The 12,879-nt window shown below is 41.4% G+C and overlaps 1 protein-coding gene across 4 annotated transcripts in view; it reads left to right on the top strand.

Moving 5' to 3' along the window:
• Window positions 1-12,454, top strand: part of AK1 (adenylate kinase 1) — a 176,006-nt gene extending 163,552 nt beyond the window's left edge. For all 4 annotated transcript variants that reach the window (XM_073600458.1, XM_073600460.1, XM_073600461.1 and 1 more), the window contains 2 exons: window positions 2,701-2,892; window positions 12,077-12,454. In XM_073600458.1, the coding sequence (XP_073456559.1) occupies window positions 2,701-2,892; window positions 12,077-12,145 (261 nt within the window). In that variant the 3' untranslated portion in view covers window positions 12,146-12,454. The remainder of the gene's footprint in view (window positions 1-2,700; window positions 2,893-12,076) is intronic.
• Window positions 12,455-12,879: the final 425 nt, after the last annotated feature.

The following is a 12,879-nucleotide window of genomic DNA, read 5'->3' as shown; positions in this document are numbered from 1 at the left end:
CTGGTCATAGATGGAGCGATTTTCTTTCCTGCAACCATGGTTTGCAGGAAAGTAAATCGTTCGATTTCCACTTCAACACTGACCGAACCATTACATTTATAAGTAATAGTGCAGCGTCTCACCAGTGCAAAGGCTAAATGATATAGATTACACCTTAAATGGTAAAAAATGTTCCAATCTATCACGTGACCACCGCTATAATAAATATAGCCTCCTATTTCATAACTTAAATACGTGTAAATACATGTCAAACTTTCAAATCTATGTGCTAAAATCCAGAAACGTGTGAATAGGATGGCAAAATCCATAGGCTCAGATAGAGAAAAACTGAAATGGGTAGCAAAGCGCATGAAATGAATAATACAACTTGACTGCAACTATGCAAAATTTGACACTAGTCCCAAATAAAATACAAAAAAAAAAAAAATGGAGATGAAAATAAAAAAAAAAAATAATGAGAATTAAATGAAAAATATATAAGTGAATACAGACCATCAATGATATCCTGGAGATATCAAACAAGAAAAGATGTGACTCCTCGTGATGAATCTGCCAGCTACATGAATAATTATATTACTGTTTTTCACTCGTGCTGCATGCAGTGCTGAATTTCCCCACCGGGTGTGCTCTCACCTAGAGAAATAGATCTTATATATAAATATGATCAAACAGCGCTTGTGTCCCTCCCAGGGGACTAAAAGGATGGATCTTGTGGTTCACTCTTAAAGATTGGTTTCCTCCTCTTTGTCCTGTGTCAGAGCGTGGTGCTGTCAAAATGTCCCTCCCCTACGCATTACGCCACATGACAATTCATGACTTCCTCAGGGGTATTAACACTGACTGAACCATTGTGTTCTCCCAGCAGGGGAAGCAGCTATAACAGCCTCTAGCAATAATCTCATGTAAAATCTGATAGGCTGGTTGTAACCAAGTTGATCAATTAACTTGGGTACATTCAGCCTGCCCATACATGGTTTGAATCTCAACTGGTCTCTGCTGAACCAGCCAAATTTCGATCCATATATGGCTGTTTCCATTCATGAGGAGTCCACCTGTTGAAAGAGTTCTCCTGAACCGGCTTGTTGTTAAATTTTACTTTGATCAGCGCATGCAGCCAATCGGCTACAGCTCTGATCAGTGTGATTTGCCAGCGGGGGGAGTCTCATTGTCAGAATACAATGACACAGCAGAGAGCATTCCTGCATCCACCTCAATTGTGTGAATGGGGGAGCCAGTTCAGTTTTTTAGCTTTAAGTGGTTCAAAAGCTAAGTTTTTTTTTTCTATACATGAAGGTAAAAAACCTTCTGCAAGCAGCAGGCCCCCCCCCCCCCCCTCAAATATATACCTGAGCCCAAGCTTGGTCCAGCACCTCTTCTCACCTTATTGGCTCAGACACAGCAGTGGGAGCCATTGCCTCCCACTACTGCCAATCACAGCCAGTGACAAGGGAGTAGGAATGAACTGTGCTCCGTGTGTCTTATGAACACACACAGCCGGCTCAGAAGTGAGCACACACAAGAATCCCCCATAGCAAGCAGCTTGCCATAGGGGCACTTGGCAGGGGGAAGGGTCCAGGAGTGCCAGCGGGGGGGGGGGGGGGGGGGGGTTGTCCTGTGCAAAACCATGGCACAGAGCAGGTAAGTATAACATGCTTGTTGTTTTGAAAGAATAAAAATTGTGCCTTTACAATCATTTTAGGGTTACATGAGCTGCAGAGAATCTTGCAGCTACTCTTAAGAGCCCTTACAAACCCTGCATCCCTATAGAGATGTTATAATCATGCAGTTTTAACCATCTCAGCCCTGGCGATTTGACATGAATTCATACTCTCAGTCATGTCACCTGTTGCAGACATCCGGAACCAAGGGATCAGTATATGTAATTAAAACAGGGTGTTTCCACAAAGTTTTACACCTCCCATACAGTTTTTGGACAATCAAAACCTGTCTTGACCCACACTCAATAGAAATAAAGAAATTGCTTGGATCAATCGGAATGTGACTACTACCATGCATCACATCGATTATTTGTTTACCAGCCGTAGCCTGTCTGTTGTGTATAATCACAGATTGTTATAATGACTACCCTAACCTTTTCATTGTTCAGAACTATAGATTATTATACAACGTAATAACAGCTATCATCCGATCATTTTATATTAAGTTTATTAAAGTGACTACCATTACCTGTCCATTGTGTATCATCACAGATTATTATAATAAACCATCACCCGCTCATTGTTTATCATTATGGATTTAATATAATCACCACCGTCACCTGTCTATTGTGAATCACTAAAAATTATCACTATAGATTATTTTCTAATTTTTTTTTTTTTTTTTTTATATCAGCCATATCTCATCCAGATTATGATAATCTCAGCTGTAACCTGTAAATAGCGTATTACTTAAGACTATAATCAATACCATAACCTGCTGATTGTGAATCACTTTAAAATAATAAAATCGCTACCATAACCTGTCTATAATTTAGCACTATAAATTATTATAGGATGGCTGAGATTATATCAGTCATAACTCGTCCATTATGTATCACCACAGATTATCATAATCTCAGCAATAACCTGTCAATGGTGTATCATTTTGGATTATTATAATCAATACTATCACCTATCCATTGTTTATCACTATAGATTATTGTAATCCTGGTCATAATCTGTCTATTGTCTGTCACTGCAGATTGCTGCACCTTCACTGCTTCTGTACATTGACGCTGGTGCAGACACAATGGTGAAACGGTTATTGAAGCGCGGAGAGACCAGCGGCCGGGTAGATGACAACGAAGAGACCATCAAGAAGAGACTGGATACATATTACAAAGCCACAGAGCCAGTCATTGCTCTGTATGAAGGAAGAGGCATTGTACGAAAGGTATGGATGAAGAGCAGCCATGGTTGTGGCAAATGAAGATATCAATATGTGGAAGGGCTCCATTTATTTTCATTTTTTTGTCAAACAATTCCTTAAAATAATAGTATGGTTTATTTTACATACGCTACTGCACTGAATAGGGATTCCAGGGATAAGTACCCAAACGTACACTGACCTTTTTTAATAGCACGGTGTTTAACCACTTCAGCCCCGGAAGATTTGGCTGCTCAATGACCAGAGTACTTTTCACAATTTGGCACTGTGCTGCTTTAACTGCGCGGTCATGCAATGTTGTACCCAAACTAAATTTGTGTCCTTTTTTCCCACAAATAGAGCTTTCTTTTGATGGCATTTGATTGCCTCTGCGATTTATATTTTTTGCGATATAAACGGAAAAAGACCAAAAGTTTTTTTTTTTTTAATTATATTTTCTACTTTTTATTATAAAAAAAATCCAATAAACGCAATTTTAGTCATACATTTAGGCCAAAATGTATTCGGCCACATGTCTTTGGAAAAAAAAAAAGTCAATAAGTGTATATTTATTGGTTTGCGCAAGAGTTATAGCGTCTACAAACTAGGGTACATTTTCTGGAATTTACACAGCTTTTAGTTTATGACTGCCTATCTAATTTCTTGACGTGCTAAAATGTCAGGGCAGTACAACCCCCCCCCAAATGACCCCATTTTGGAATGTAGACACCCCAAGGAAATTGCTGAGAGGCATGTTAAGCCCATTGAATATTTTATTATTTTGTTACAAGTGATTGAAAAATGACAAAAAACAAAAAACAAAAATACATAAAACTGTCACAAAATGATATATTGCTCAAACATGGCATGGTTATATGTGGAATTGCACCCCAAAATAAATTCTGCTGCTTCTCCTGAGTACGGGGATACCACAGGAAATTTTTGATTTCACTCCTCACTACCTATCACAGTTTCAGAGGCCATGAAATGCCGAGATGGCACAAACCCCCCCCAAATGACCCCATTTTGGAAAGTAGACACCCCAAGCTATTTGCTGAGAGGCATATTAAGTATTTTTCAGATCTTGCTTTTTGTCACAAAGTTTTGAAAATTAAAAAAAAAAATGTTTTCTTTTCTTTCTTCATTTTCAAAAACAAAATGAGAGCTGCAACATACTCACCATGCCTCTTAAATACTTTGGGGTGTCTACTTTCCAAAATGGGGTCATTTGGTTTTTTTTTGTGTTATCCAAAACTGTGATAGGCAGTGAGGAAGTGAAATCACCATTTTACGCCCTTAGAAATCCTGAAGGCAGCAATTGGTTTTCGGGGCCCCGTACGCGGCTAGGCTCCCAAAAAGTCCCACACACGTAGTATCCCCATACTCAGAAGAAGCAACAGAATGCATTTTGGGGTGCAATTCCACATATTCCCATGGCATGTGTAAGCAATATATCTTTAGTGACAACTTTGTGCAAAAAAAAAAAAAAAAAAAGTTTGTAAATTTCCCAAAACTTGTGGCAAAATATAAAATATTCCATGGACTCGACATGCCTCTCAGCAAATAGCTTGGGGTGTCTACTTTCCAAAATGGGGTCATTTGGGGGGGTCTTGAACTGTCCTGGCATTTTATGCACAACATTTAGAAGCTTATGTCACACATCACCCACTCTTCTAACCACTTGAAGACAAAGCCCTTTCTGACACTTTTTGTTTACATGAAAAAATATTTTTTCTTTTTGCTCGAAAATTACTTTGAACCCCCAAATATTATTTATTTTTTTTAAAACAAAGGCCCTACAGATTAAAATGATGGGTATTGCAAATTTTTTTTCACACCGTATTTGCGCAGCGATTTTTCAAACGCAACTTTTTTGGAAAAAAAAACTTTTTTTTTTTTTTTTAATTTTAATGCACTAAAACACACTATACTGCCCAAATGTTTGATGAAATAAAAAAGATGATCTTATGCCGAGTACATGGATACCAAACACGACATGCTTTAAAATTGCGCACAAACGTGCAGCGGCGACAAACTACATACATTTTTAAAAGATTTACAGAGGAGGTCTACTGCTGAAATTATTGCCCTCGCGGTGATACCTCACATGCATGGTGCAAATGCTGTTTACATATGACACCAGACCGACGCTTGCATTCACCTTTGTGCGTGAGCACAGGGGGAACAGGGGTGCTTTTTTTTTTTTATTATTTATTTTGCTTTTTTATTTTATTTTTTAAACTGTTCCTTTCCTTTTTTTTATCATTTTTATTGTTATCTCAGGGAATGTAGATATCCCCTATGATAGCAATAGTTAGTGACAGGTACTCTTTTTTGAAAAATTTGGGGTCTAATAGACCCTAGATCTCTCCTCTGCCCTCAAAGCATCTGACCACACCAAGATCAGTGTGATAAAATGCTTTGCCAATTTCCCAATGGCGCTGTTTATATCCGGCGAAACCGAAGTCACGAAATGCTCGTAGCTTCCGGTTTCTTAGGCCATAGAGATGTTTGGAGCCATTCTGGTCTCTGATCATCTCTATGGTCAGCTGGCGGAACCACCTGCTGCATTCTCTGGTTCCCTGTTGGGACAGGAGAGCCCGATAAAATCATGGGGGGGGTATATAACCCTTTTCCGAAATTCGAATTTCGTATAGAATGAATTAGAATTCGAATAGAAAAGATTAGAATAGAATAGAATAGAAAATAGAAGAAATAGACTAGAAAAACAATAGAACAGAATAGAATAACATATATCTGTTCTATTGTTTTTCTATGCTATTCTTTTCTATTATTTTCTATTCTATTCTTTTCTATTCTGAATAAATTTCATTCTATACGAAATTCGAATTTGCGAAAATGGCTATATATAGTTTACTTTTTCGAATTCGGACAAATTTTTTTCGAATGCAGTAGAATTTTTTTCGAATTTGATCAAATTTTTTAGAATTCGGTCGAATTTTTTCGACATCGAATACGAAACGAATCCCAAAAACGAATTTAACTAAACTAATTTAGTTAAATAACTAATCGAAAGGAAACAAAACACATTTTTTCATCCTGCACATGTCTATCGCAAATGCATTGTCTGCGTTCAGGAACAGAACACAAACACACACACCTGCATGGATGTCAGATTGGGACCAGCAGCTGTGTCCATGCAGCTACTGCATTCCAATAGACATGAATGGGACTGACTGCACATGGATGCACAGAACTGGCATGCGCTGGAGGCTCCGGTCATGGCTCACTACTCTAATAGAAACGGCATGGGTGGCCGTTCTTTCAGAGCGCATGCGCCAGTGACGCAACTGGCTGCTAGGACAGTAAATGTCTCCTAAATGGTGCAAGTTCACAATATATTTACACTACCTATAGGTAGGCCTTAACATAGGCTTACCTATAGGTAAAATCTAAAGATGGAAGTTTACTTCCTATTTAAAAGAGAAGCATAACTTTAAAAAAAAATAAAAATCATACTCACCTAGATGGCTGCAGCTCTGATCCCAGCTGCATCTGTTCCCCGCCACCTCTAAGACCGAGAACTGAGCGACCAAACACTGCTAATTGCTCAGCTCTCAGTCTTTAGCCTGTAGAGAGACAGTGACTGTCAGTCACCGGTTCTCTGCTCTGCCTCTCCAGGGCTCACTGGGCTGTGGAGGGGGCGGGAGTGACTGGCTCAGTCTGCCAGCATAGAGGAGAGTAAGGGGGATATGATCAACATGTATAAATACATAAGGGGTCCATATAGTGAACTTAGTGTTGAGTTATTCACTGTAAGGTCATCACAGTGGACAAGGGGGCACTCTTTACCTTTAGAGGACAAGAGATTTAATCTCCAAATACGGAAAGGCTTCTTTACCGTAAGAGCTGTGAAAATGTGGAATAGATTCCCTCAAAAGCTGATTCTGGCTAGCACTGTGGGTTGTTTTAAAAAGGCCTGGATTCTTTCCTAGATACATATAATATAATGCCATCTAGATAAAGGAAGGCCTGTAGACGTGGTGTATCTGGATTTTGCAAAAGCATTTGACACAGTTCCCCATAAACGTTTACTGTACAAAATAAGGTCCGTTGCCATGGACCATAGGGTGAGTACATGGATTGAAAACTGGCTACAAGGGCGAGTTCAGAGGGTGGTGATAAATGGGGAGTACTCAGAATGGTCAGGGGGGGGGTAGTGGGGTTCCCCAGGGTTCTGTGCTGGGACCAATCCTATTTAATTTGTTCATAAACGACCTGGAGGATGGGATAAACAGTTCAATCTCTGTATTTGCAGACGATACTAAGCTAAGCAGGGCAATAACTTCTCCACAGGATGTGGAAATCTTGCAAAAAGACCTGAACAAATTAATGGGGTGGGCGACTACATGGCAAATGAGGTTCAATGTAGAAAAATGTAAAATAATGCATTTGGGTGGCAAAAATATGAATGCAATCTATACACTGGGGGGAGAACCTCTGGGGGAATCTAGGATGGAAAAGGACCTGGGGGTCCTAGTAGATGATAGGCTCAGCAATGGCATGCAATGCCAAGCTGCTGCTAATAAAGCAAACAGAATATTGGCATTAAAAAGGGGATTAATTCCAGAGATAAAACGATAATTCTCCCACTCTACAAGACTTTGGTCCGGCCGCACCTGGAGTATGCTGTCCAGTTCTGGGCACCAGTCCTCAGGAAGGATGTACTGGAAATGGAGCGAGTACAAAGAAGGGCAACAAAGCTAATAAAGGGTCTGGAGGATCTTAGTTATGAGGAAAGGTTGCGAGCACTGAACTTATTCTCTCTGGAGAAGAGACGCTTGAGAGGGGATATGATTTCTATATACAAATACCGTACTGGTGACCCCACAATAGGGATAAAACTTTTTCGCAGAAGAGAGTTTAATAAGACTCGTGGCCACTCATTACAATTAGAAGAAAAGAGGTTTAACCTTAAACTACGTAGAGGGTTCTTTACTGTAAGAGCGGCAAGGATGTGGAATTCCCTTCCACAGGCGGTGGTCTCAGCGGGGAGCATTGATAGCTTCAAGAAACTATTAGATAATCACCTGAATGACCGCAATATACAGGGATATGTAATGTAATACGGACACATAATCACACACATAGGTTGGACTTGATGGACTTGTGTCTTTTTTCAACCTCACCTACTATGTAACTGGATACTAATATTTGTTGGTAGAGCTGATCCAAGGAATATCCGGTTGCCTCTCAGGATCAGGAAGGGTTTTTTTTTCCCATTGGAGCAAATTGGTTAATGCTCTATTGGGGTTTTTTGCCTTCCTCTGAATTAGCTGTGAGTATAGGATTTTGTATATGGGATTGTATATATATTTTTTTCTCTATTTGTTGAACTGGATGGACTATGTACTAACTGCACTCCTGTGATCCATTAGAGAAGTATAGCCAAAAAAAGCTTTGGCTATACTTCTCCTTTAAGTACACCTGTGTGAACAGGGCCTAAATGTACAGATACCACAGTGAACTTATTTGGCAGTTCAATGTGTACAGAAGCATTGAACAGAGGCAGGGCTGGATGTATACTGTCTGCTCTCCATAGAATAATTGGCTTGTTCCAACCACTCCTACCCCAGCCTTAGTATAACCAGAAAGGTCATCATATCCACTGTAACTGGTGGTAGAGGGGTAAAAAAGACATTTGCCTATTTTAAATCACTCCACCTAGAACTGACAAAATTGAAAAGGTAGGGCAATTATCAGTGGCGGCTAGCAAACAAATCAGCAAACAAATTCCCCTCCCTCTATTGCTCACCCGTCCACCCACCAGCTCTCCACTTACCCCATCCAGGTCGCGGGCAGCTTTGGCGGCTTCCCCGTGTCTCCTTGGCTGCTTCCCCCCACTTCTGCTCCTGGTCAATACAGTAGTTTCTCCTCTCGGCCAGTCGGGTCTTAATTCCCGCTTCCTGATTGACCAGGAGGAGAAGCAGGAAGATAATAGCAAATATTAATTCGCTATTGTCACACAACTGGGTGGGCTCATCTTTTTTGAAGCCAATTAGAGCCTCAGGCTCTAATTATGTGCTTTAAAAAAAAAAACCCAGATGGATTAGAGGAGTGGCTCCCCTGCGCCAATAATGGAGCGGCTGCCACTGGCAACTATAACCCTCTTCCGCCAGCAATTTGGACCCAGATTGATTTAGATCTATAAAATATGCAGAGACATCATTAATGACCCAGCTGTATGGCACTGGCAAGTCCTATTATACATTGGAATGTGTTACCTATGCCACATACACACGACTGGTTTTTCCGTCAGAATAAATTGATGGTTTTTCTGACGGAGTTCCGCTGAAACGGACTTGCGTACACACGATCACACCAAAGTCCGATCGTTTAGAATGTGGTGACGTACAACACGTACGAGGGGACTAGAAAAAGGAAGTTAAATAGCCAGTAGCCAATAGCTGCCCTTGCGTCATTTTTGGTTCTTCGGCATAGCATACAGACGAGCGGTTTTCCCGATAGGAATTGATTTCGTCGGAAAGATTTAAAACATGTTCTATTTCTAGGTCCGTCAGAATTTTCAAAAGGAGAAGTCTGCTGAAGCCCACACATGATCGGAATATCCGATGAAATGATTCCGTCTGACCTTTTCTGCCGGAAAGTCCGGTCCTGTGTACCCGCGTAACAGTCTACAATATTATGTGTTAGTTGCTGCATGCCGTCAGATATGCTGCCCTAGGCCATGGCTTATGTTACATAGTCAGGTTGAAGAAAGACACACGTCCGTGCAAAAATCCAACCTAGATAGGTTCACGCACACTAATGCCCCGTACACACGATCGTACTTTCCGACAACAAAACCGTGGATTTTTGTTCGAAGGTTGTTGGCTCCAACTTGTCTTGCATACACACGGTCACACAAATGTTGGCCAACAATTCGGAACGTGGGAACGCGGTGATGTACAAGACGTACGACGAGCCGAGAAAAAGGAAGTTCAATAGCCAATGCGGCTCCTTCTGCTTGATTCAGAGCATGCGTGAACTTGTGTGACGGACTTGCTTACACACGATCGGAAATTCCGACAACAAAGTTTTGTTGGCGGAAAATTTGAGAACCTGCTAGCCAACATTTGTTGGTGGAAAGTCCAACAACAAATGTCCGATGGAGCATACACAGTCGGACTTTCAGCCAACAAGCTCACATCCAACATTTCCCGTCGGAAAATCCGACCGTGTGTACGCGGCATAACAGTTCATTCCTATTCATTTGCTTTAGTAATTCAGGCCTATAGCCTTGCCATGAGAAGTAGCAGTAAAGTACAACCATTATTCAGCATTGCCAAGCAGGAAGTCGATCCGGAGTATGTTAAAGCAAATATGGCTTCCGCTATGTACTGTACACATATAATTCCAAATTATACATAGAAAGGTGTGTTAAGGTTATAAAAAAAACTCTGTCGGGGCCTCCGTTAGAGAGATTTACCCTTACTTCTAGTCCCTCCGACAATGTTTTACCAGACAGGAGGTAGACAGGTCAGTTTTTCGCCATCAGCCTCCTCGCTTTGTCATATTCTGACAGCGAGGACTCTCCACCGGCATAATACACTGATCGGTGCAGTAGCCACTCTGCTGCAGCGCTGATTGAAGCAAAATTTTTCAACAAGCCTGTTTGAGAGCAGTCAGTCCTTAGATCAACAGCTTTCGAATGGAAACAGCCATAGATCCAGTCCCTGATGAACCGTGTGAATTTTGATCCATCTATGGCCGTCTTTAGTGGAAAATCTTCAAATGCAAAACAGACAAATAAAAATACTATTAGGTAAAGGCTAGAACTCATGTCAGAATTATTTTTATATCTGTATCCTTGCAGCTTTCAATGGGGACGCCTCCCACAGCTAAATGCTGGGAACCTCTGCTGGGGTGTCAGGTACATTCGCTGGGGTGTCAGGCACATTCGCAGGTATGAATGTAGCCTAAAGTCAGCCATACATGGATCAAAATTCAGCCGGTTCAGGAGGAACCAGCCGAGTTTCGATCTATGTATGGGCGGGGAGGTTGTACAAAAGGTTTACTGATTGACTTCTGCACAACTGCCCTTGTGGATTTTCCACGCTCGATCAGAACTGCTGGCTATAGCCTGCAGCGCTGATCCATGTATTCTGATAAAAGGAAGTGTCCCTGCTGTCAGAATACAATAGCTCAACCGGGAATATTCCTGTCTGTTCTATGGCTTTTGTCAAACGGGCATGCTGGAAAATCAGCATCCGATCAGCACTGGCGGCCAATTGGGAATGGGGGGGGGTTGTGCAGTCGCTTTTGGCTTGACATACACTTTAATTTTACACCATAGCCACTTCTAATACACAACCTCTAGATGGCATAAGCCTGCATACACACCTGAGTAGAATGTAATCCTAATGATTGTGAAGCTTTTTTTTTTCTTTTCTTTTTTCTTTTTTAACAAGCTTTGAAGTCTATGGGGGCAAAAATGCCTGAAGATGCCTCATGTACTTTTTATATTGTGTAGGGAGACTCAGCATACAAGTGTGAACAGGGACAGTCAGTATGAGTTTTTGCTTGTTGAGCATAGTCAGGTTTAGGGAAACAAGCTGAAAATAGCTCACGTGTGAATCGGGGCTAAACCATAAGCCTGCAGTCACACCCGATCAGAGCGCATTTCTTGTGATTTGGAAGCCTTTATTAGGTGTATTACAACCGTTTTACAGTTGTTTTTCCTTGTATATCAAGCTTCAGGAGATTGTTTCTTGGGACAGCAATGAGAGGACAGCAGGTCTCCAAGAGAAGAGTTCTTCAAGAGTAAAAATGTGTTCAGAAATGAGAGTATCGCACATTTTCAGACACTCCCACTGAAGTCTATGGGACCAAAAATGCTTGAAATACGCAAATAAAAGCTCATGTACTTTTTTGAGTGTAGTGTGTAGAGCGTAGCGCGACTGTGTGTATAAGTGTGAACAAGGACAATTAGAAAGAATGGGATTCTGCGTCAGGCGTAGGGAAATAAGCAGAAAAACTCTCAAGTGGCAATGGGGGCTTAAGGAATAGATGTATACAATATCTTATTTGCTTTCTTCTCATGTTGGACATTATATAGAATAACTGACTGAAATCAGTGCTTGGGGCTAAGACTAGAAAGGGATGGTGCCGGCTGGAAAGGTTCAGGAAATGGCTTTGAAAATCACACAAAGCGTTCCAGTCTATTCATATATGTTTATCTCCTCCACAGATCCACGCAGAGGGAACAGTAGATGAGGTCTTCAAACAAGTCAGTGCTGCCGTTGACGCCTTGAAATAAACAGCAAAACCGAACAAAAAAATGCCTTATTTTTCTGTGTAAACAACATGCTCCAGCCTTATCCTTCAACCCACCCCTCCCCCAAAAATAATACAGCACATATTTAAAAAATTTGAACAACAAACGCGGCCCGAGTGTCATTCTGTCTGCCTGTAATCACACCATCCCGTCTAGAGACTTAAAGGAATTTGCCCTTCTTCCCGTAGGAAGGTGCGTTCTTCAACCCTGATCCCTTCTGTCTCTCCTCAGAATGTTGATATCCTCACTCTCTTCCTGTTTTCTTGAACAGTAAACCATTCTAAGGAAATACGGGAGGTCTCTTGCCTTGCCTGCTGTTTTTTTTTATTGTCTTCCCTGGTTTTTCCATTCTGTCCGGCTGGAGACGTCAGTTCGCAGTGCAGGAAATGATCGTTTGAAATATGCATCACCTCAGGGGCCAAGCGTGGCTGTTTATCTGCTCGCATGGTCAAGGTGACAGGACCATAAGAATACGGCTGAAGGGTTAAGCTGCACTTGGCATTCAGCCTGTTTCCTTCTGGAAGGCTGCAATCTCCTTGCAGAAAGCTGGAAGGTCACCTCTGACCTTGATATGAAGGGACAGGCCGCAGTGGGTGGCGGTGAAAAGGAAGAGCGGTAGACCGGATGCTGCTTTGTCTTCTGGCAGGTGTCCAATGCGATATGAATTTATCGCATATTTTTGTAGCAGAAAGTGATCCAAAGCTTCTTTAGCATCA

This window comes from Aquarana catesbeiana, linkage group LG09, assembly GCF_042186555.1.
Source record: "Aquarana catesbeiana isolate 2022-GZ linkage group LG09, ASM4218655v1, whole genome shotgun sequence".
Classification (NCBI taxonomy): domain Eukaryota; kingdom Metazoa; phylum Chordata; class Amphibia; order Anura; family Ranidae; genus Aquarana; species Aquarana catesbeiana.
This window is presented reverse-complemented; position numbering and strand designations above follow the sequence as displayed.